The 25,912-nt window shown below is 42.2% G+C and overlaps 1 protein-coding gene across 1 annotated transcript in view; it reads right to left on the bottom strand.

Annotated features, from left to right (window-relative positions):
- Positions 1 to 649: 649 nt before the first annotated feature.
- The window catches only part of LOC124015271 (striatin-like), a 93,150-nt gene continuing 67,887 nt past the window's right edge, over positions 650 to 25,912 (bottom strand). Inside the window, 14 exon segments of the mRNA XM_046330389.1 lie at positions 650 to 4,215; positions 4,503 to 4,589; positions 4,761 to 4,862; positions 5,329 to 5,469; positions 8,480 to 8,647; positions 8,995 to 9,116; positions 9,421 to 9,468; positions 9,917 to 10,092; positions 14,350 to 14,486; positions 14,790 to 14,933; positions 18,733 to 18,843; positions 21,270 to 21,429; positions 22,347 to 22,482; positions 22,838 to 23,008. Of these exon segments, the coding sequence (XP_046186345.1) occupies positions 4,046 to 4,215; positions 4,503 to 4,589; positions 4,761 to 4,862; positions 5,329 to 5,469; positions 8,480 to 8,647; positions 8,995 to 9,116; positions 9,421 to 9,468; positions 9,917 to 10,092; positions 14,350 to 14,486; positions 14,790 to 14,933; positions 18,733 to 18,843; positions 21,270 to 21,429; positions 22,347 to 22,482; positions 22,838 to 23,008 (1,873 nt within the window). The 3' untranslated portion in view covers positions 650 to 4,045.

The raw sequence follows: 25,912 nt of genomic DNA, 5'->3' as shown, positions 1-25,912 counted from the left end.
ATCTTCTAACGACTCTACATGTTAATTTGCTTAGAAAACAGGCACTGCTCCCTATGACATACCCCACGGCAAAAGTAATTGATGGAACGGCCCCTAATGCGCTCGGCTGAGCATTGTTCTGGTGTGTGGTCTCTTACGCACTGGGAGAAGTGGGGCGGCAGGGTAGCCTAGCGGTTAGAGCATTGGACTAGTAACCGGAAGGTTGCAAGTTCAAATCCCCGAGCTGACAAGGTACAAATCTGTCGTTCTGCCCCTGAACAGGCAGTTAACCCACCGTTCCTAAGCAGTCATTGAAAATAAGAATTTGTTCTTAACTGACTTGCCTAGTTAAATGAAGGTAACATTTTAAAAAAGTACTACATTGTCAACAAATGATACTTATGCACATACCAGTTTTTGTATTTAAAAAATATACATCTTAGATTTATTTTTAAAATACTGTATGTTTTAAAAAAAATTGTTAGGAGTTTTGCAAGGTATAAACATTGCAATTGGATTACAATTAATATGTAATATGGGGTACTTAAAATAATCAAATACAAATATATTTTCCTATAGGTAGGTATACACTTGAATGGAAAATGTGTGATAATGTTGAACCAATGAAATGCATTATTCTAAAGGTGGGAAACAAATACTACATTACCAGTATGATATACAACATATTCCTTTATTGTTGTTATTGATAAATCTCCCATCTGAGAAAAAAATACAATACATCATGAAAAAAGAATAAACTATAATGACAATAATTATATGTACTGTATGTACAGTCCAATTAGCATATTTATCAAATTCACATCTTAAAAGAATTCTCTATACAACTGGAGGTTAAAAGGGGAATCACTTTTGATTTACAATCGGCAAACTTGGTTTCGCCCAGGACTTGTTTATTTTCCCATTGGTTATTAATAGGTTCTTGGTTTTGTGTGATCTCTTCTCATTCACTTTGTATTGCTCGTAAGCAACACCCCCTGCTGCTCAGAACGGACAAGTGAATTTGACGCATATATGAGTCACTATTTAGACTAGAGCATTCTGCTTTAACACTGCCTATCACAGTACAATAATTCTTTGTTCAAATCCTAGTTCTTGTCCGACTCCTGGTTCTGGAGGACCACTGTTTGCTTGGTTATTATTATTATTCCAATTGACGACAGTATGCAGACATGATAGACTCACTGTCTCAAAAACGACAGCGCAATCAAACTGATTTGGAGAAGACTAGTATTTAAAGTTGTTCTCTACGACCAAAAACACAAAACAAAACACTAGCCTATGGTCAGCCCTCATTATTCTGTCATGGACATACCCATTAAAAGACATGAAATGAGAGCCAACCTGCTGAAATATGGTTCTTCCACATTGTGAGCAGCAGGGGGCCCTATACCAATTCCTCTTTTGTTCAACTACTCAGTGTTGTGATGAGACTACTGTACGTTTACCACGACAAGGGCACCATACATACGGACTCCATTTCACATCACCATGTTTAGCCATTCAATATACTGTGTTAATAAATATTTTTTTTATACTTTAAAACTGTACACGTTTTTTGTTCTCTCCCTTACATTGTCTAAAATTACCTGACACCAAAGTAAATAAAAAAAGATCTTTGTACAACGCAAGCACACCAAATTCCCCACAGATTTTGATCCATCCTCGTCATTCAACAGTCCTTATTTTAGACCAAAGCATTTGGTAGATAGCGAAATCCTAATCTCTCACTGTTCAACTGCAGATGAGACAACTTGGAGAATAAATGACAAAATCTGTCTTGTTTTGTAGTGCTCACAACCAAAGGCATAACTTTTGATAAGACCGGCAAATCTCCAACCATTGAACTACAAAAAAAACAAAGTACACAAATCCCCCAAGGAATAACTCTTAAATTTTCAAGTAAAACAGAAAATATTCTTTAAAAAAATATCTACCTGTATTTAACAAGGATTTACCCTTTTCAACAACCATGTATAGTAAATAAAAAAAACTAGTAATTGCTCAAAATAATTAGACAAAATTCTATTTTCAAACAGTTATTACATAAAGCATTTACCCTGCTTTCTGACCAGTGCTGGTCATATCGCCTAAACACAGTTGAGTACTAAGAGACCTCAGTTCTGCAGTCAAAATAGGAGCCAAAGGGCTAACTCAGCACAGTGGCAAGCAGGATATCTATGCAGAATCTACCTTAGCAGTCATAGCTAACATGGCATTAGCATTAACTTAGCATTAGCAAAAGAGCTAACTTAGCATTATAAGCTGAAAGAGCCAATTTAGCAGTTGCAGGAAACTTCACATCTGCAGGCTCTCTGTGAAGCATCTTGTCATTGTAAGACAATACTTGGTTGATTATTTTGGCTTAAATGACACAGAGGCATAAATACACAGCTCAAATGAAAAAAAAAACAATCAAATGAATAACTGTTTCACTGCAAACCATTTTTCAGTGCAGTTTGTCTGGTTCAACTATAAATGCATGATAAAGCAGCATATGTATTCAAATTAGGTCAAACCACAACATTGATCAATCAATTCTGTTAAATTGTGAAACAAAGTTTGAGAAATTGATCTACTGCTAGCAAATTGTCACAGGACAGTTCTTGTTAAGAGTTAACGCTTCTACTTATATTGCTACAGTATATTACAATGTTGCTGTCCTATTTACGTAAAGAATGGAACATCCAAACACCAAATAGGCACTCCTTGTACCTAGGAGAACTGAAGCATAAAAGCATTTACAATTTAATTGGAAACTAAATAAAGTTTAAGAAAGGTGGTGGCCTGGCTAAGTCGGTGTTTTGGCTGTGTACAGGCAATTTAGATCTGGACACTGATTCAACAGTGAAGCAAAGCAAGCTGGAATACAAGGATGGCTTCTCACTTAGGTGACAGATTCATATGGGCTAATATGTAGGAATTTTGTTTGCAAAGTTTCATTAAACAATTCAATTATTTGGCTTTTCAAGATAATGCAAAACAAGTATGTGGACAATAGGCACTACTTAAAAAGCTACATTTGTACTTGTTTAAGAGATGAAATAATGGAGTAATTTCCAATTTGTTGTGATTACATACAAAACCACATGGACATATACAAAAGGCTATAATAAATCACACATCAAGGAAATGCAGGCTCATGGCCTTTACTTCAACTTCAAACTGACTTTCAGGTTACTTTAAACTTCTTTTCAATGTTTCTTTTTTAGGGGGACTCCAGTTCTGCACACTACTGTGGATTGGAGGGCATTGTGGATCCCAACTCCCTCGTTCAATAATTGAAACAGTACTGTGACAATGACCACTAGCCATACATATGCTGTGTACATCCGATGAAAATAATTATTTTCAAACTTAAGTTTTATGGATCAAATGGAATAGACAATGTCCAGTACTATGTTGGACAATAAATTATAACTTGTTGTTGAACGCCCTGCCCACTCCTACACTGCACACAAACTGTAAAATCTCCTACGTTGCACACAAACTGTAAAATAACGTTGTTTGCAAGACTGACGAAAAAGGCACATTTTCATGAAATCTTTGAAAATGACGACATTGAAGACACAGGCAGTCTTTAGGGGTGGGGGTGCAGAATTACGAGTCTTGTGTTTCTGTTAGTTAGGAAACAAATGCAATGTTTCTAAATGAGAGTACAGGTCTTGAGAATTTCCTGGATATCCACTTGGTCTTTGACCACTGGTCTCCTCCTGGTTTGGCTGTAGCACCCAGGCCTGCCCGGGTTAGCTGGGGAGTGTGTGTGCAGGACAGGAAGTATACGGTGGAAGGATAGTAGCCGCCTTCTCTCAAAACGTTAACCCCTTTCAGCCTTCAAACCATCAGGTGTCTAACCTTCAGTCTAGACTGCCACTGGTTGAGACTCAGACACCAGTGGCTAGTTACCCATTCACCGCACTACATTTCCTTCCACACTGCCTTTGAGTTGGGCTCCAACTTCCATCTCTCCCTTCAGTTACACCACACCTAATCCCCTTTTTTATGGTCCTTCGAGCCGGACGCAGCTGTTAGCCATTGGGATTTGCAGTCATACAAAGACCTTGGCAAGCGCGTCGGCCCCGGCGCTGCCGATGTAGCACTTGGTGGGGTGGAACGCCACGTCGTGGATGGCCTCGTCCGACTTCTTGCGGTGCGCTGTGAACTCCTGGATGCATGTCTTGCTCTCCATGTTCCACAGGCGGATGGAGCAGTCGTGGCCTAACATGGTGGAAGATGGCGAGAATAAAAATATAAAGAAATAGGGAGGTAGAGTGAGAGGGAGCCAGAGAGAAAGATAGAGATGTTACAATTATACAACTGCCTTTTAGTGAAAGTTTCCACAAGAAAGATCCAAGGGGGCTTCCGTTTCCGTTTCTGTACTCAGATATTATATTTGCCACACTCAGTTTGTATCTCCAGTTATGCAAGGAACAATATTGCTGTAATTACATGAAACGCTAACCAACAAAACACTAGTACTTCTCTGTTTCCAGATAAATACTTACTGCCAGACATCAGGTACAAGCCATTGGGATCCACAGCTAAACTGGTGACTGCGTCCAGGTGGGCTACCATGGAGTGAATACATTTCCCTGTAATAGGAACCCAGAATGAGTAGAAAATCAATGCCCTCAATGTTGTATTTATACCAACTGTTATAAGTACACTTTATACTGTGACAAAATGTGTTTGTCTTACTATGTGTACATTTCATTTTCATTCTAGCTGGAATGTTGGTTCAAACTGGCCGCTGTCCATCTCACCTGTGTTGTTGTCGAAGAACTGGATGTGTCGGTCCTCCTGGGCCGTGATGGTGATGGGCAGAGTGGGGTGACTCAGCACCTTGTTGATCTTGCACGGGGCTTCTGTGTGTTCGGGGTGGATGTGAAAAGACAGGAAACTCAACTGAACATTGCCGATTAGCCTTTCTCATTTACATGTAGTCATTTGTCAGAACAACAGGATAAATGGGAGTTATAAATCAAGACAAAATGATTCAAAAGTAGGGAGTTGAACATCCACAGAGCTATAATATAAGTGGGGTTATATAGGGTTATATTGCAGACTGTGCTGATATACCAGCTGCTCTGCCCTGTTGCTAATAAAACAAAGAAATATGCGAAGGAAACTTTCTGAAGCGAGTACACCAACAAAATAAGAGTATGACTTTTAATGCATAAACATAAAACATTTATGTTGTGACAAGAGGGGTAAAGGGAGTTGACAGGGAGAATGCAAGAAAATAGGTAGTGAGCACATATTGCACTCAAATACTCTCTTTCGAGTTACAAATCCATATAGTCACTGTGTAGAAATGGCAGCGGAATTTACCGGGCTCTCCAGTCTGGTCCAGCTTGAGGATCAGCTGCCGCGTCTCCATGTTGAAGAGTCCGATCTCCCCCGTGCTGAACGATGTCACCATGTGGGCCGACTCACTGCACACCAGGTCCACTGACGTGGGGACGCCCAGTTCTGAAACAGACAGAGTGGAAAAGGTTATGAGCTAATCCTAGAGCAGTGGTTCTGCTGTAGGGGGCAGGATTTGCTTGTGGTGACCACGGTCCTAGGTCAGACCTTCTTTTGCATTGAGTAACTCTTTATGGAGCTAATTCTTGATCAGTTTTACCTCTGAATCCGATAAAGGTAGAGGTGGAGAGATTAGGGTTTGGCTGTGGGGACCTGGTTTGTCCTAGGTCAGACCTCTTTTTGGGGCAGGTAATGTTCTGAATTGACTCAGAGGTTCCCAAACTTTATTGACCCACGACCCCATATTGATATCAAAAATGTTTTGCGACCCCCACCATGTAAAAAGAGTTATGCAATCAATGGCCAATGCTTACTTAAAAAGATTGGGACTATGACAGTCTAATTACAAATCAGTCACAGTATTTTTGATAGTATTTCAATATGAAGACAGTATGGTTTGACGTAACTGAAATGCATCAGAAAAGTATTGGGAAGTTCAGAAGACCATCAAGCAATAATGTTGTATGATCTTCTGTGTAGAAAGGTCTCTGACCTCCCTATAGGCTGTCTCATCGTTGTCGGTGATTTAGGCCTACCACTGTTGTGTCTTCGGCAAATGATGGTGTTGGAGTCGTGCCTGGCCATGCAGTCATGACTGAACAGGGGGTACAGGAGGGGACTGAGACGCACCACTGGGGTGTTGAGGATCAGCGTGGAGAATGTGTTGTTACCTACCCTTACCACCTGGAGGCGACCCGTCAGGAAGTCCAGGATCTAGTTGCAGAGGGGGGTGTATAGTCCCAGGGTCCTTAGCTTAGTGATGAACTTTAAGTGCATTATAGTGTTGAACGGTGAGCTGTAGTCAATGAATAGCATTCTCACATAGATGTTCCTTTTGTCCAGGTGTGAAAGGGCAGTGGAGGGCAATAGAGATTGCATCATCTGTGGATCTGTTGGGGCGGTATGCAAATTGGAGTGAGTCTAGGGATAATGGTGTTGATGTGAGGAGTCTTTCAAAGCACTTCATGGCTACAGACGTGAGTGCTACAGGTCTGTAGTCATTTAGGCAGGTTACCTTAGTGTTCTTGGGCACAGGGACTATGGTGGTCTGCTTGAATGGTGGTCTTGTGAATGCTGACCTGTTTAAAGGTCTTACATCGGCTACGGTGTGCGTGATCACATAGTCGTCCAGAACAGCTGATGCTCTCATGCATGTTTCAATGTTACTTTCCTCGAAGCAAGAGTAGAAGTAATTTAGCTTGTCTGGTAGGCTCGTGTCATTGGGCAGTTCGCGGCTGTGCTTCCGTTTGTAGTCTGTAATAGTTTGCAAACCCTGCCACATCCGACAAGTGTCGGAGCCGGTGTAGTATGATTCGATCTTAGTCCTGCATTGACGCTTTGCCTGTTTGATGGTTCGTCGGAGGGCATAGCGGGAGTTCTTATAAACTTCCGGGTTAGAGTCCCGCTGCTCTACCATTTAGCTCATTGCGAATGTTGTCTGTAAGCTACGGCTTCTGGTTGGGGTATGTACGTACAGTCACTGTGGGGACGACGACATCTATGCACTGATTGATGAAGCCAGTGACTGATGTGGTGTACTCCTCAATGCCATCGGAAGAATCCCGGAACATATTCCAGTCTGTGCTAGCAAAACAGTCCTGTAGCTTAACATCTTGCTTCATCTGACCACTTTCTTACAGACCGGTTCACTGGTGCTTCCTGCTTTAGTTTTTGCTTGTAAGCATGAATCAGAAGGATATAATTATGGTCATATGTGTCAATAGGAGGGCGAGGGAGAGCTTTGTACGCATCTCTTAGTGTGGAGTAAAGGTGGTCTAGAGTTTTCCCCCCTCTGATTGCACATTTAACATGCTGATAGAAATGAGGTAAAATGGATTTAATTTTCCCTGCATTAAAGTCCCCGGCCACTAGGAGTCCCACCTCTGAATGAGCATTTTCCTGTTTGCTTATGGCCGTATGCAGCTCAATGAGTGCAGTCTTAGTGCCAGCATCGGTTTGTGGTGGTAAATAGACAGCTACAAAGAATATAGATGTAAACTCTCTTGGTAGTTAGTGTGGTCTACAGCTTATCATGAGATACTCTACCTCAGGCTCGCAAAACCTTGCGATATCATGCATCAGCTGTTGTTTACAAATATACATAGACCGCCACCCCTTGTCTTACCAGAGGCTGCTGTTCTATCCTGCCGATACACTGTATAACCCGCCAGCTATATGTTATTCATTTCGTTGTTCAGCCGCGACTCGATGAAACATAAGATATTACAGTTTTTAATGTCCCGTTGGTAGGATATACGTGCTTGTAGTTCATCCTCTTTATTATCTGGCCAATAGTACTTATGGAAAAGGCAGATTAGCTACTCGTCGCCGGATCCTTACAAGGCACCCCGATCTCCTTCTGCGATATCTCCGTCTCTTTCTCCTGTGAATGACGGGGGTGAGGGCCTTGTCGGGTGTCTGGAGTAAATCCCTCTCGTCCGACTCATTCAAGAAAAATGATTTGTCCAGTTCAAGGTGAGTAATCACTGTTCTGATGTCCAGAAGCTCTTTCCAGTCAGTAGCAGCAACATTGGGTACAAAATAAGTTACCAACAATGTGAAATATATATATTTTTTTTAAATAGCATGGCTGGTTAAGAGCCCATAAAACGGCAGCCATCCCCTCCGGTGCCATCTTCATCATGGTGTCGCGACCCCTAGTTTAGGAAACCCTGGGGTAACTATGGGGCAGATTGTAGGTCATTGTATAGCGTGAAATGACAAATATATTTTATGAGCTGATCCTAGAGCAGTGGTTATGTGGGACAGTCCGTGTAAGAGGGTGAATTTGGTGTTTTGTAAGCTGATCCTAGAGCAGACATTGTGGAACATTAAGTAAAATATGTGTGAGGCATCTGTTTTATGAACGGATCTTAGTGCAGTGTTTGTGTGGGACAGCCAATGTAAGTCTATTGGGGGATCATGTCGTCGATCTGATCTGCGTTCAGCACCTCACCTCCTTTCTCGTTGAAGATGGCGAGTGCGGGGGAGGTGTTGGCAGCGTTCCACAGGCGCACAGTGCCATCCCCGGAGCAGGAGAGCAGGCGCTGGTGGGCCGAGCTGTAGACCACACCCCACACTGAGTCAGTGTGACCCAACAGCGCACCCCGCAGCACAGAGGGCTCTATTGCAGGAAAGAGAGAGGGAGAGTTAAGAGAGAGAAGGAAGGAGAGCTATGAAGAGGAAGAGGTGGGGAGAGTTAAAAGGAGGGAGGGGAAAAGGAGACAGGGAATGGTAGAGAACGAAAGATCATGTGGAGACAGGAAAAAAAAGAGTGAAAGAGGAGGATGAAAGGAATGTCAGATAGAGAGTTAAAGAGCGATGTAGTGAAAGGGAAAATAGAAGTGGAGAGAGGAAGAGTAAAGTGATGAGAACAGTGAAGAAATGAAGAGATGAAGAGAATATGAAAAAAGAGAAAGAAGAGAGATGTACTAATAATCAGGGGTGTAGCTAAGGCAACTGGGGGAATACCATATGAGTCATAGGGGTCAATATTGGGGTTAGGGGTGTTCCAGCTCTGAATGGTTCCATCCACCCCCCCACTGAAGCACTGCTCTCCTGTGGAGCTCATGGTCACACACAACACCGCACCCCTACAGAAGACAGGAAAACTCATCTCATTATTAACTTCAACTTGTTTTGGGAAGACAAAACACAACACCGCACTCCTACAGAAGAAAGTGGCAATACCTGTTACTACAAAATTCAACACTTGTTTTTTTGTCATTGCACTTTAGTAGTGTTTTACTTATGCAAAGATACAAAGTATGTGAATATGTACATTTGATGGTTTGTATGGAATACATTTGATAGAACAAATTATTAATGTATACAAGAGTATCAGTCCAGCTGTCCAGTTATTAAAAAGGTTGGGTTATAGTGGATAAGACTACTCACCGATGGGCCCTGAAAGTATAGATGGGTTCCACATCTAGGGCAGCACACCTAGGAAGACAGACAGGGGACATAACTATCTTTGATGTACATATCCAACGAGCATACACAAACTAAAACCAAATGTCCCATAACAGCCATCAGAAATGTATAAGAAAAAGGCATAAATTAGCTATCGATTGCCTTTTTACTGTAGTGCTCTTAACAATTCCACATGACTCTTACCCCATTGAAAGTGACCAAGTTATCCACTTTCACTACTTAAGTACCTGCTTAAAAGCATAACGGTCTTTGACTGGGTCATATTCATTAGTGCAAACCGAGAGTTTCTTTATTACTATGTATCGCTCTCATCTTGGTCAGGTCGTTATTGTAAAAGAGAATGTGTTCTCAATTACTTACCTGGTTAAATGAAGGCAAACATTTTAATTGTTTGGGGTCTAGTAAATATGATCCAGGTGTTTGACTGACAGCAGGGTAAGCCTATGTGAACTCTTACTTCTTGGCGGGGGCGGTCTTCTGGAGGTTCCACAGTTTGAGGGTGTGGTCCTCGGAGGCAGTGACCAGGACGGGCTCCACGGGGTGGAAGGCCAGGCCCCGGATGGAGTCAAAGTGGCTCCGCAGCGTGAACTTGGGGTTCCACGTCTTCCGCAGCGCATCCTGACTACTGGTCACCTGAGTAAAATGGCAAAGAGTATTGATGTCAGTTGGAGATCTGCAGACAGATGTCCCCCATATGACAAACTCCTCCCTCTGCTCAAGCCATGTGGTTCCCTCTTGATTGTCGCTTCATCTGTTGGATGCTTGAAAGCCTCAAAATCACAGTCCAGACCTACTCTGTCATATAGCTGTTATTTGATTGTTTTTGCTTAGCTTTTTCAAGCAAGCAATATAGAAGAATATGAAATACATCCACAGGTACACTTCCAATTGACGTCAATTAGCCTAACAGAAGCTTCTAAAGCCATCATTTTTGGGAATTTAAGCTGTTTAAAGGCACAGTCAACCTAACGTATGCAAACTTCTGACCTACTGCAATTGTGATACAGTGAATTATAAGTGAAATAATCTGTCTGTAAACAATTGTTGGAAAAATTACTTGTGTCATGCACAAAGTAGATGTCCTAACAGACTTGCCAAAACTAGTTAGTTAACAATAAATTTGTGTGGTTGAAAAACGAGTTTTAATGACTCCAACCTAAGTGTATGTAAATTCCGACTTCAACTGTATGTACGCAAAGTGCCCCTTGTGCTTGACCACAGTAGATAGTCACTGCATATCCATTTCATTTCCTGCTTGTTAGAGCTGCAATATCTTAGTATGAAAGTTACCATACAAACTTTAATGTTATCTAATGCACACAAATCCATGCCTATTTTGAGATGAGTGTCCATCCTAGAAATATAATTAGAACATTATGGTGTCCTCCCACACAGGGTCCAACTGAGCAATATAACAGTCTCTTCAATCCCAACCTTATTCTGCATGCTAGCTCTCTACAGCAATACAACAGCAGAGTTCATTTCGCATTCAATTGATCTGGAGTGTGTGTATGTGCACGCATGTGCCTGTGTGTGTGCACTCTTGCATTAATGTGTATGAGTCTAGGCGCGTGTTTGTGTGTGTGTGTCAATAAAAGCCAAAGTCAAAGCACATGCTAATCAGACTAGCCTGTATAAATATTGACATTTTGAAAGCTGGGGACCAGCCTCTTACATAAGCTTGGTTCAATTCTGTGGATAATTATTGACTCCAAGGCTTCTGTTTGCAGTAACACTCATTAGCTCAAAGCCTATGTATATAAGCACAGAGTTAATAAAGTAGGAACATTTATTCTGCTCATAAACCTACACTACCAATCAGCTTGATCCCAATTTTTACGCATACTCCAGCACTCCGGGGTGAAGTTCCCTAGGATCAGTTTCTCTTCCCCCAACCCTAACCTTCACCATGACCAGGGAAAATGATAAACTGAACCAAGATCAGTATAAACTTCACTCTCCTCCTACTCACTCACCTGGGGTTCATACAATACAGTAAACCTAGGGTTTTCTCACAGTGTACACATCTTATGTCAATAACTGGCTCAGTCTTTGAAAAATAGGTTGGATCTTTAGATAAATACAGTGCATTCAGACCTCTTGACTTGTCCACATATTGTTACGTTACAACGTCATTCTAAATATAGATAGATAGATGGAATTATATATATATATATATAATTCCATCAATCTACACACAATAGCCTATGATGACAAAGCAAATTTCAGCAAATGTATAAAATAAAAAAACGAAATATACATTTACATAAGCATTCAAACCCTTTACTTGAAGCACCTTCGACAGCGATTACAGCCTTGAGTCTTCTTGGGTATTACGCTACAAGCTTGGCACACCTGTATTTGTGGGGTTTCTCCCATTGTTCTCTGCAGATCCTCTTTAGCTCTGTCAAGTTGGATGGGGAGCATCGCTGCACAGCTATTTTCAGGTCTCTCCAGAGATGTTTGATCGGGTTTAAGTCCGGGCTCTGAATGGGCCACTCAAGGACATTGAGACTTGTCTCGAAGCCATTCCTGCATTGTCTTGGCTGTGTGCTTAAGGTCGTTGTTCTGTTGGAAGGTGAACCTGAGCACCCTGGAGCAGGTTTTCATCAAGGATCTCTCTGTACTTTGCTCCGTTCATCTTTCCCTTGATCCTGAATAGTCTCCCAGTCCCTGCCACATGATGCAATAATGTCTGAAAACCTGTTTTTGCTTTGTCATTATGGGGTACTGTGTAGATTGACGAGGACAAGTTATTTAATCCATATTAGAAAAAGGCTGTAACGTAACAAAATGTGTAAAAAGTCAAGGTGTCTGAATACTTTCCGAATGCACTGTATATGGCGTTCTACTTTGTGTTCCAGTTTGGAGACTCAAAGTTCCTAAATCTAGCTAATCAATCGACCTTCTGCTACACGGCAATGTAAAGCAGTAGATGTTTGCTGCCCCGAGGGACCTAAGTGCTGAAAGAGTTGTCCATGGGGCTCCACACTAGATGTCGACCAATTAATCAGAACTGCCGATTTCAAGTTTTCATAACAATCGGAAATCGGTATTTTTGGGCGCCAATTTCTTTTATATTTATTTGTATACCTTTACTAGGCAAGTCGGTTGCAAACTTACAGTTAACTAGTCCAACACTCTAACCACCTGCCTCTCATTGCACTCCACAAGGAGCCTGCTTGTTACGCGAATGCAGTAGAAGCCAAGGTAAGTTGCTAGCTAGCATTAAACTTACCTTATAAAAAAAACAATTACGCAGTCAGGGTATATGCAAACAGTTTGGGCAGCCTGGCTCATTGCGAACTAATTTGCCAGAATTTTACAGAATTATGACATAACATTGAAGATTGTGCAATGTAACAAGAATATTTAGACTTCGGGATGCCACCCATTAGATATAAAAAAACGAATGGCTCCGTATTTCACTGAAATAATAAATGTTTTCGAAATTATAGTTTACGGATTCGACCATATTAATGACCAAAGGCTCGTATTTCTGTGTGTTATGTTATAATTAAGTCTATGATATGATAGAGCAGTCTGACAGAGCGATGGTAGGCAGCAGCAAGCTCGTAAGCATTCATTCAAACAGCACTTGTGTGTTTTACCAGCAGCTCTTCGCAAGCACAGCGCTGTTTATGACTTCAAGCCTATCAGCCTAATGGCTGGTGTAACCGATGTGAAATGGCTAGCTAGTTAGCTGGGTGTGCGCTAATAGCGTTTCAAACATCACTCGCTCTGAGACTTGTAGTTATTCCTCTTGCTCTGCAAGGGCCGCGACTTTCGTGGAGTGATGGGTAACGCTGCTTTGAGTGTGGCTGTTGTCGATGTGTTCTTGGTTGGAGCCCAGGTGGGGACGAGGAGAGGGACGGAAGCTATACTGTTACACTGGCAATACTATAGTGCCTATAAGAACATCCAATAGTCAAAGGTATATGAAATACAAATGGTATAGAGAAATAGTCCTAGAAATACTATATTGACTACAACCTAAAACCTCTTACCTTGGAATATTGAAGTCTCATGTTAAAAGGAACCACCAACTTTCATATGTTCTCATGTTCTGAGCAAGGAACTTAACATCGCACATATTGCACGTTTACTTCTCCAACACTTCGTTTTTGCATTATTTAAACCAAATTGAACATGTTTCATTATTTATTTGAGGCTAAATTGATTTCATTGATGTATTATATTAAGTTAAAATAAGTGTTCTTTCAATATTGTTGTAATTGTCATTATTACAAATATTTTGTTTATTTCTATTTTTAAATCGGCATAGGCTTTTTTGGTCCTCCAATAATCGGTATCGGCGGTGAAAAATCATAATCGGTCGACCTCTACTCCACACACACACAGCAGAAAATGTGATATGTGAATGCTGATGCCCACTGTACACACACGAAAATGTAATATGTGAATGCTTCTGCCCACTGTTTGGTGGTGGTGCCCTTTGATGTGATTAGCTGAATGTTGTTGATTGCTATGTCCATTTTACTTAATTTTTTTCTGATTGCTGTGGTCATGATATGAAAATAAAATTCCCTTTGGGGCAAAAATGTGTGTTGTTTTCATCATAATAAAGGTTCTCATTCATTACTAGCCGCCTTGCCATTGCATCTGGCAGTGTTTGTTGGCCCGTGTAAGGAAGGACTGATGCCACACATGGTAGACCAGGCTGTCGGCTTTGTTGGCCACGGTCATGCTGCCAGCTCGCCCGCCTTACCCTTCCTTCCTCATCCTCCGTTCCCCGCAGAGGTAGGTAATCATGTCGTAGGCCAGGCTGTCTGCCTCGTTGGTCACAGTGAGGTCCGCCAGCTTGCCCAGCCTCAGCTCACTCTCTCCTCAACCTCCCTATCCTCCCATAATCCCCCCAGAGGTGCTTACGTCGTAGGCCAGGCTGTCCGCCTCGTTGGCCACAGTGAGGCCGGCCAGTTCGCCCAGGCCTAGCTCGCTCTCCGCCGCCTCGTCCGGCCCCATGATGAACGACTTCCCTGACGTGGGCGGAAACGTCATGGCCTCCACTGGGATGGATGGACAGTGAGATAGACGGAGAGACAGACCAGGCAGAGGGACAGAGCCAGACAAACAAATTAAACAGGCAAATATACCAGACAAGTAAGTAGGGAAACATTTACAGACGGACAAAGGGACAAACAGAGAAGTCAAAACACTAAACGACTTCTACTGAAACATAACCATCATTGGTATTTGGGCCTATTAGATATTGTTCTGTCAATTCAATTATTTACAGTCAATTGTAATATATTTGGAAACTGTGCATTCTATAAATTCAAACCCTGGGGACAATTAAGCTCTCGTCTTACCTTCTTCGGGGTGGCCCACTTCATGCTCATTGAGCCTGGGGACGCTGGGCCGGGATGGCGGTGTCACAGGGGGCTGCATGGAGGGGAGATCCTCGGTGTCTCGCAGGTTGGCCAGCATATCCTGCAGTTTGGACCGATTAGGCCCTGGGATGAGAATGAGGAAGATGAGAAGAGGATCATGGAGAAGGAGTAGAGACAAAGAAGGAAAGGAGAGGGAGGAAGAGGAGAAGTAGTAGTGTACAGAGAGGATCAGGAAGAAACTGAGAAACTTTATAAGATTGAAGTTTAGTTTATTAATTCAACCATTTAAAAAAAATGGTTTCCATTGTGGTCCTCGAGACAAGATGGCTAGACAAGATCAAACACAGTATGGCAGTGAAATAATAAAACAAAAACAGAGAAAAAGAACATCTATCTCATCATTCCAGTTACATCATAGGGGTTATTCATACAGGCACAGAAGATATCAAACATATTTTTACTTTATTTTTAAAGCTTCCCAGAGGACGTTGTTTTTATGGGCAGAGGCAACTCATTCCATTCTGAGGCTCCAGTATACAAGAAAGTACCTTTCCCAGCATTACTCCTGAACCTGTATAAGCACACATCAGCAACACCTGATCTGGTGCTGTGATTATGTGCATCCCTAACACGGGGAAAGTAATCACTTAGATATCTGGGCGCAGGACCATAAATACTCCTGTAAACCAAACCTAGTCTAATCTGGGACACCCTAGCCTCAACAGGCAGCCAGTTTAGTTCCTGAAAGCAGCTCCTGCCTATGTGAGTACGTGGACTCACCTTCAATATTACCCGATCAGCTTATTCTGGGCTATCTGGAGCTCCCCCTTCATAAGTTTAGATAAGCACCCAAACCAGGAAGTACTAGCATAGTCAAAATGGCATTGAATGAGGGAAGTAGCTTGCACTTTCATGGAGTCCTTATCAAGCAGCTTTGACTTTCTAGCCAAAAATGTAGTCTTGGCATTAACCTTCCCTAGCACTTTATTGGCCATGCTCACTCCTCCCAAGCTTCCATCAAGGATACATCCCAAGTAGCTAACAGAGGTTTTAGTAGTCAGCACCTCACCCCCTACTCAATTTATGTCTGGATCAAATAATAATTGCTTCAGTTTTCCCTAAGTGCAGAGATAGCTTATTATCTCCAAGCCATTTTCTAATGTTAGTAAGCTCTGTGTTAAGTACGCTCTCCAACATAGTTTTACTTTTGTGAGACACCAGTCATTCGCATAAAGAAAAAGACAGCAAGAACAAGCATATTTCATATTGTTAATATACAACAAAAACAGCAGAGGCCCAAGCACGCTCCCCTGCGGAACGCCACAACTTGCATGAGACAGTGAACCATGAATCTCTACTACTTGCTCCCTTCCTGATAAATAGGACTTTACCCAGCCTAGAGGGATACTGCTTAACCCCAGTGCTTCTAGTTTGGAGATTAGGAGACAGTGGTTAACTGCATCAAAGGCATTCTGTAGGTCAAGCAGTACCATTCCACAGAAATATCCCTCATCAATCTCTTTCCTGATGAAGTCAGTCAAGTAAAGTAGACATGAATTAGTGGAGTATGTTTTTCTAAAACCCGACTGAAAATCATACATTAGACCCTGTTTGTTAACATATTCATACATTTGCTCATGTACAACTCTCTCCAGGAACGTTGATGTTACACAGAGGATAGATACAGGCCTATAATTCCCAGGGTCAGACTTTATCCCCTTCTTATACAGAGGCATAACTTTAGCTTGTTTCATGTCCCTGGGAAGGGTACAGTGTTCAAGAGAGAGATTAACCATATACGTAATACAAGGGCCAATTTGCTCAGCAGAATCTATAAGAAACCTTGCAGGAATATTATCCAGGCCTGTGGCTTTAGAGCATTTAAGCTCTGCCAGCATACTGACTATGTTGGCTGTTGCTACCTTTGCAAAATAAAAAGAGTTTGGCTGAACCCCTAACTCTACATAATACTTCTGGACTTGGTTGCTTCCATACAAACCAGAACTGGTGGGCAAGCTTGCTAACCAGCTTGCAGAAGTAAAAAAAAGAAGAAAAAAGTTGAATTCATTGGCAACCTCTGCTTTTTCATATACCATCTTCCCCCTGATGTTCAGTCCAATACTGTTTAATTTGTTTATGGTAGTACTACTATAGCCTAGTTCCTTAAATGATTTCCAAAGCTTTTTAGGGTCATTTTGGTTCCCAATTATTTTCTCAGCAAAGTAACCCCTCTTAGCTTCATCCATCCTGCTCTGTGCTTCATTTCTGTGACATTTATATTGGACAAAATCATGCTGCTCTTGAGAGTTCTTAAATATTTTAAAGGCCTTATTCCTTGCTTGGATAGATTCTAGAACCTCATGATTAAACCAAGGGCTAGATCTCTGCTTTACCCTGACCCATCTAATGGGAGCCATCACGTTCACCACATCAAGGAATCTACATTTAAAGACTTTCCAGGCACTGTCTACCCCTACGCTATCTAGCACAGGTGACCAGTCAATTTTACCCACTTCCTTCCTAAACTTTTCAACAGAGTATTTTTTGAGACCTCTGATTCTAATGTTTTTGTGGCACTTAAATATATCTTTAAAAATCCTCCTTGTGCAAAATGTAATAACATGATCACTGATTCCATATACTATTACTCCACTCTGCGATATTTTAGATATATCAGACACCAATATTAAGTCAATCATACTTTGCACTGTTCCACATATCCTGGTGGGATCTTTTATCATTTGGGTCAGAGCAAGTGATCTACAAAAGTGCATAAATATATTGTTGGTTGGGCTATTCTTTTTGCAGGCATCAGTATTGAAATCCCCTAACAAAATTATTTCCTTCAACAGGGAATCATTACAATTTGACAACACAATTTCAAGACCTTCATCGAATGCATTCTTCTTGGGCGGCCTATAACACACCCCCAACAAAATCGTCTTGGTTTTGGGAAGGCAGATATCCAGCCAGGCAATCTCCAGATCAGCGCTTAAATCCGATCTGACGTTAAAAGCAGATTGAACAGCAGGTCCATGGCTGATGCTTGGTGAAGGAGGACTTCGTAGCTAGAACATAGAAATAACTGAAGGCAATTGAAGTTGGGAGGAAAGGAGAGTTAAGTCACTGACACTGACATACTTTCACAGAAAATAAGAAGTTGGAATGGTTGAAAAATACAGAGAAATAAAAAAAAGGAACCAGCACACATACAAAGACACAGGTGCAGCTGATAACCTATGACATAATAAAGACCGGTACAAACAAGACGAAGCGGGGATGGAATATCTCAAAAGTAGAATGGTGCAATCATAGACATAGAATTACTAGAAGGGGCGCGCCCATTCCTAGAAAACGAGGCCATAATGGGTGAGCCATGTCACCTATACGGAGTGTACCCACGAGGGTGCAGTCAAATTGCTGTGGTCGGACGGGCTATGCTCTTTTTAGTAATTATATTTCTATGGGTGCAACTTAAAACAGCAATGAGTAATGTCGACACAGTGAGAGGGTGAGGAATGCAGTACAGTGCACTTTTCTTATAGTGAATGTGGTTATAGTGATCGACCACTTACAATAGTGATCAAATTATCCTGCACGGGTCTGATCACTGTGAGGGGAGGCAGTGTATTGCAAATCCCATTGAAATGTTAAAACACAAACATGTACGCACAGAGCCACACACAAGCAAAGGCAAACATGGAGAAGGGGTACTAGATGGCCGAAAAGGTGCGCCAAAACGAAGCGATGGGAGGAAGAGAGTGTCTCTAACGTGCTTAACGTGTCTGTTAAATTTCATTTTCCCATGACATAGTTCACCTCAACCTGAGAGAGGAGCTCTTATCGCCAGAACAAGGAGAAAGAATGAAAGATAGAACGCAATGGAGAGAAAGAAAGAGAAGGGAAGGCCTGATAGACTTACTCTTCACCCCCTTTTTGCCCTTGCGCTCCTTCCTGTACTGCTCCTTGAGTTGGGCTATGAGGCCCTGGTCCACGTCCCAGGCCTCAGGCATGGGGCACTGCTCTTCCTTCTCTACACCCGAGGGAAGGGGTTGGGGGGTAAAGGGGGGACAGAAACCCGAGAAGCCGGTCAGTGTCCAGAACTTTCTTCTGAACCGGACCAAACGAAACTCAAATCCAAAGTGTAATGAAATTAAAGGTGGTTCAAGTGAAGATGGCTTCTTTAATCCTAATATCGCCTGTAAAATGTATTGCAGAGACACTTGCCTAAGACCCCCCCCCCCCCCCCCCCCCAAGTGTGTTACCCCTATCGGAGCCGTGGTTAGCAAGTTTGCCTACGGGCTGGGAAATCTTGGTTTTAGACCCGCAATGTACAGTATTTTGCATTATCGCCATTTGCTGCGGTATGTAAAAAAAAAAAGTGTGTGATGGAAATTCTTCCTGATACACTTTTTTTCTCCCACCGAGAGCCCCAAGTTCATGTTTTCTACAGGCATTTGGGCCTCTCTCAAAGCAACTATAAGGTGTTTGATGATGTCAACACATTGGGGTCAGTCAGGAAGAGAACGGTTCAAATTCTCTTCTTATACGACAACAGACAGGGATGGAAAGGTTGAATTGAGTCATGCCTGAGGGTTAGAGTTTTTGCACCACTCGACATGGAAACATAAAAACACAAACGTACAAAACACAAAAATTGCCATTAAACAAAGCGTTTGGGGGTAAAAAAAAAAAAAAGTTGTAAAAAGACAGATTGGCTTCCGACAAAAAAAAAAAAAAAATACAGCCGACATCAAATGTTTAATTTGATGGCTGGCAGCAATCCTGAAAATGTTTGCGTTAATGTATTCAGAAATATTAAATGTCAAAGAAAGCTGTGTCCTGCCAAATTAGGTGACAACAAAGCATATGGTGGAACAGCCGCCATGCCTCACTCAGTCTCTGCAAGGCTTTGTCCTTTGTGCCGCAACATCAATAGCAGCAAGCCGCATACCAACGACATGCTAATGTTAAAATAATGCAAATAACATTCAATACCCCCCCAAAATGCAATGTCATTCAATAACTCTGTCATGTTTTGAAATGTTCTATGTATCAAAAGCAATAACCATGTAGGTTTTATAGCGTAAGCTGGCTAAAGAACAAAAAAAATTCCCCAAATAATGAATTTCAACAACAACAAAAAGTCTAATAATGTGCGGAGTTATCTGTATCTATACCTATAAGCATATGAATATTTCTCATTTCAGATGCAGGCATGATCATACAATATATGGTAAACAGAACGGATATTCTATTTTCCCTTCTATTTTCCTCATTGCAGCTCTCAGCGACAGATGTTTCTGGTTCTATCCAAAATGGCACCCTATTCCCTATATAGTGCACTACTTTTGACCAGGGTCCATAGGGCTCAGGTCAAAAATAGTGCACTATATAGGGAATAGGGTGCCATTTGGGACACGTCATTGGTCTGTAGCGGCAGTGTGGGATCAAGAGGAGGTGGTGAACAGAGCTGCTGATGACAACTCCGTTTCATAACTGATCAGCTAAGCGCCTCGCTGCCGCTGGACCTTTAATTACCATCCATCCATTGCTGTGTGTTCAGCTCATGGCTTCTTCAATTATTGTTAACAAAGAAATGCGAACAACTCAGTTTCCCACGCAAGTTGACATAATTATCCCAATAATACGAGGTCTTTTTTAAAATTTATTAGTCACCATTATTTATATGAACTACTATTGAATTAAAGTATTTATAAAAATAACTGGATTGTCAATGCATCAGACAATTTGACATTTGCTGTGTTCTAATGTCTACACTAGCATACTACTTAGCATTTACTTTGAACATAGGCTGTCTTCAACTGGATCCCTCCGGCTTCCTCTGTCACACAACCAGTGGCGCCACAGCATCCTTCCTCTTTGGCTGAAAACTGACTGCTGCCTGACCTGTGACGCGCTGACTCACTGATTGCGTGGGAATGCCCTTTGTCATAGAGTCGAGATAAACACATGACGTTGCTAGGTGACGGGAGTGAAGGGGGTTCTCTGTTAGCTGAAGGGGATAAGGGAGCTACAGTAGGCAGGTGGCCAGCTGTGTCTTTGTGTGAATACTAGGTTAGAGAATACAGGGTCCTGTGTGAGTGGGCGACTGAGGAAAGGGTAGGTCCCCTCAGTGGAGACTGTTCTGTGGCCCTAGAGCTGGAAACCGAGTTACACTCAATGTTCCTGCTATGGCCCACTGGTCCTTCCTTTGGTCTACTGTCCTCTTTCTATGGCCCTCCTGTCCTTTTTATGCTCTAGTGTCCTGAGAATATACATGACTGTCCCCACTTACTTGGCCACTGTCCTAATTATGATCCGCGGTCAAAATTTCCCCTTCACTGTTGACTAGGCCTACGAGTCGACCCACTTTGGTCCACATGTAAACTTTTACTATTCTAGTTGGAGTGTTCACCCACCAACAGACCAACCAACCAACGCCCCTCCCTCGCTCACCCCAGTCACCGCTGTCTTCGACACTTCGGACATCGGGCGATCCTTCCATCTCATCTGGGCTGGCCAGGAAGTCAAAGCCCTTCAGGGCCTCCTCTGTGTCCGGGTCGTCACTCATGTCCGAGGATGAGGAGGGGGAAGAAGACGGCTTCTTCCTCACCATCTGTGGAAGACAGAGAGGGTTGAAGAGACAGAGAGGGGGTCTGAGTGACTGAATGAATTGAGTGTTAAACTGTAGGTCTGAATGAGTCGGGTGGTCCAATCAAAAACGTGGTTAAATAAATAAATAGGGAAAATTGCATTGCGTAAACTAGGCTGGATTCTGTGCAAGAATGAAGGCTACCTGCTACCTGACAGGCTCACTTTCCCACTGAACTTGTTATCTTTCTTCATGAATCCACATGACATAAAACAATATATAGGTAAGATGGATATCGATTTTGAGTCATGACATGTAGTATTTTCATATTGTATTATACGCTTTTCATATTAATTCAAAATTCCTGTTCTTTTTCAAAGATTTCTCACAAAAACAAACTTCTCTGAAATGTCAATAGAGCACTGAGCATTTTATTTTAAAAGCCTTTTATATTTAATTCATCTTGTGTCATGCAAATGTAGCTTTTTGTGACCCACGGAAACAACTTTGGAGACAACGACCACAAAAGGTAAAATCCTCAAAAGTTAAGAGAAACCTGCATCACCATGTCAACACCGATTGGTGCTTATTATCGGATGCACTCGGTTACAAAAATGATATCTATTTTTTTTATAGATATAATGTAATGATATGTTACAGAAAGACCCCACTGAATGATTCAGAAAATGAATAATCATATGTCTTGCTAAAATGTATTTTGTAACATAGAATTTAGTTACACAATTTCACTTATCACCACCCTAGAATGAAGTATGAGGAATTCGGTAACATGGCTTGTGACTGGTACTGGTTCTCCTTGAGTGTTATTGATGACTGTCGCTAATTCAATCTGTTACTGTTGTTACTCTATTGTTGTAGCCATTGCGCCATGAAGAAGCCCAAGTCAGATCATGAATGTGTGTGTGTGTGTCCTTGCTTACAGTGGCCAAGTTCATAATGGTCTTGTCCCTCCCGTCGCTGTCTTCATCGTCATCTTCGTCGCTAAACTCGGCGGCGGCGCTTTCTATGAACTTGAAGGCCTCAAGGACAGTGGCTGAGTCAGACATGTCAGGTTTACTGACGGACAGAAGAGAGAGGAAACGAGACAGATATTAGTGACAACACAAAAACAATGCAGGGCTCCTACACATGCAGCCCTACACCGTTTGTCACTGTACTTCCTTGACGAATGATAGTTATCCATTAGTGATAGCATTAGCAATGGCTACAACAATAGCATTAGCGATGGCAAAATTCAATAGCATTAGCAATAGCTAGAACAATAGCATTAGCTACAGCATTAATGATCGCAATAACAATAGGATTTAGCCTTAACCATAGCAATAGCTTTAGCGCCAACCACAACGACAGCATTTAGCACAGCAATAAACATAACAGCACCAATAGTCATTAGCAGTTAGCGTTAGCTCACCTGATCATGCCGCTGTCCTTCTGAAAAGATGGCTCGGTGCCGTTGACCATGGGTTCCGGTTTCCTGACCGACGGCCTCTCTCCAGAGTCTCCAGCCAGGCCCAGCAGCGCCCTGACCCTCTGGGACTTTACATCCAAGATGGTGTCCGTGTAGCCCACCTCCTGAAGGTACCTGGAAATTGATTGAAAGTTGAAAGTTACGGGAGCGATCGTCTAATAATTTCAAGATTTTGTACGTAGAGTGAGAAGTGTCTTTAAATTCTACCCTAATCCCCCAATCCTAACCGTAACCATAAGGGGGGGGGGTCTAGGTGCAACTTCCATCTACTCCTGTTTTTTCATCACAACATGGCAGAAGCGACACGACTATATATATTAGTCATATTTTTTAAGACAGCTTATGATATTTGGTGTCACGCTAAATCACTGTGTAAATTAGGTTTCAAAAGAGACGATTGGAGTCAAGGTTAAAATTACACTTGAAAGTTATTCTAAAACCATTGCCATTTATATTTAGTCTGACAGGATAGAGCAGGACGTTGACCATTTCAGGACCAAGATTAGATACCAAAGACAAAGTCCTATCAAAGCTATAAATATTAAATATGGCCTACTCTATATAGGATACAGTTTCTGAACTGAGAAACAAACATGTTCCTTTATATAGCATAGGGTCCAAAGAAAGCAATTGTGTGAAAAACTTTCTCTCAGAGTGGAAAACATCAGTTTTCAGTCACTGCACAACAAGGGAATGAAACAACACAACAAACTATCTATACAGTATTGCATAACTGAACCAATTAAAACCAATCTTATGCTGATTTACAAACTACTTAACGAGATCGAATGCAAAATTTCGCTAAAGCCCTCCAAATCCCCCAACATACCTCACTCGGTAGGTAAAACCAAAATGATCCTATCCTTATTCCTTGAAGACGCGCTTAAGTTCTGATGCTGATGCTCCAAGGTCGGAGGTTTTGATAAAACAGCATCTTGTGCAAGCTTTAACAGACGAGGGAAGGGAGAAAAAATATATAGAGAAAAACAGTTCCTCTCAGTCTCTTGCTGTACCAGCCTCTCCAGTCGCAGGAGCCCCGAATGCCCAGACACAATCCTCCATTCATGGGCTAACACCATCTCAGATTCTGTTCTTCGTTACACAGACACCAGAGACAACACACACACACACACACACACACACACACACACACACACACACACACACACACACACACACACACACACACACACACACACACACACACACACACACACACACACACACACACACACACACACACACACACACACACACACACACACACACACACTTCCTCTCAATGAGATGCTGCATTCACATTCCTTCATCCAAGGACGTCATCCAAGGATAATACAATTTAGTGCCCAGATTTATTGCTTGATCTATTTTGCCAGCAAGTACATATTCTGCATAACATAAGGCCCTGTATGCTGTGGGTATTGGAGCTACGTGCAACATTAAAATGTTGAGTTCTTAACTTCAATGGGCAAAACTGCTCATAACATGTACAAATTAGCCAATACCTAGTATTTATTTATATAACAAGTTTAACTTCAATTGTTGATTAAAAAAAAGTCAAGTATTTTAGAATTAGAAGTCAAGAATAGGGGTAACTATGAATGTTGGATTGTGATCAAGTGTCTGTTGAACTTTCAGGTTTTTCTTTTCAAACTGTCTTTAGACTAGCTGCATTCCATGATTCTCTGCTCTGCTCTCTTCCCATCTCCCTCTTCTCTACCCCCCCCTTTTCTTTCAATTTTCCTCTCTCTCTTTGTCAGGTCCAGTTCAGTGAGTTCATGGTTCTGATGAACCACTCCCTTGAGTGGTTCAGTGCCTGCCTGTAGCTGCCGCCACACACACACACACACACACACACACACACACACACACACACACACACACACACACACACACACACACACACACACACACACACACACACACACACACACACACACACACACACACACACACACACACACACACACACACACCCTCTCTCTTATCACATTTGAAGGCTTGGGTGCCATTTTGAAACACACTCACACACGTACTTTATTTTAATCACACGCTGACTGGAGTAATATCGACAAGAAGAACTTTGTTCCATAGTGTAGGCTGGCGAGATGAAATTAGGGTTGGGGATATGTGGACAATCTACTGTGCTGTGTGTGTGTGTGTGTAACTATACCATGTGTGCTGCTGTCGGAGTACTCTAGGAGTTGTGTGGATCATGAGAATGCATAACAGAGAGAGCGAGAGAAAGATTGTGTGTGTGTATTCACTCGGTGTTGGGAGTTGCAGTGTTAACCCTAGTCTGTACTTGCATAGATTGCGCTGTGAGTGGGTGGCTGGGCACTGGATGAGACACACACACTTTTCTCATTGCTCCATCACAGTATTCTCTGTCTATTCCTTTTTCTCTATAGGTCTCATACCTACGCAAGCATGCGCACGCACGCAAACTCTCTCAGTATCCCCTAACGTTCATTCTATGTCCTGACAACTTTTGACACCCAGAGGGCACCAAAGTACAAACCTTTTAAGAACTTTCACACCCCTTTGCACTCACATGCTAGGAGTAACACAGTGCGTGTGTGTGTGTGTCTCAAAATGTGTATATCGCTCTCTCTGTGTGCGTGTGTCTCAGACTGTGTGTGAGAGCATGTGTCTAAGTGTGTGCGTATTTTACTCTGTGTGTACGTTGCTCTATATGTGTCTCAGTGTGTGTGTGTGTGTGTGTGTGTGTGTGTGTGTGTGCGCGTATAACAATCCACACGTCCCACCAGTCTCAGGGGGATTACTCCACTACTCTATTCATACTGAGGCTCTTAATCTCCATTAAGAAGATTTTCCTCCCTTTGATGACTTTTTGTCTTAAGACAGACACTTGCAGCTGACGGTGGTGCCCTATGGCTACAGCCACACACACACGGTCAAAAAAAACACGAGCACACAGACAGTCCGGTGACGTACAGTCACCAACTCCAAAAGGCCTTCTCTAATGAGTCAGTGGTTGTAGTAACAACCCAGATG

Source organism: Oncorhynchus gorbuscha, linkage group LG26 (genome assembly GCF_021184085.1).
Source record: "Oncorhynchus gorbuscha isolate QuinsamMale2020 ecotype Even-year linkage group LG26, OgorEven_v1.0, whole genome shotgun sequence".
NCBI classification, from domain to species: Eukaryota; Metazoa; Chordata; class Actinopteri; order Salmoniformes; family Salmonidae; genus Oncorhynchus; species Oncorhynchus gorbuscha.
This window is presented reverse-complemented; position numbering and strand designations above follow the sequence as displayed.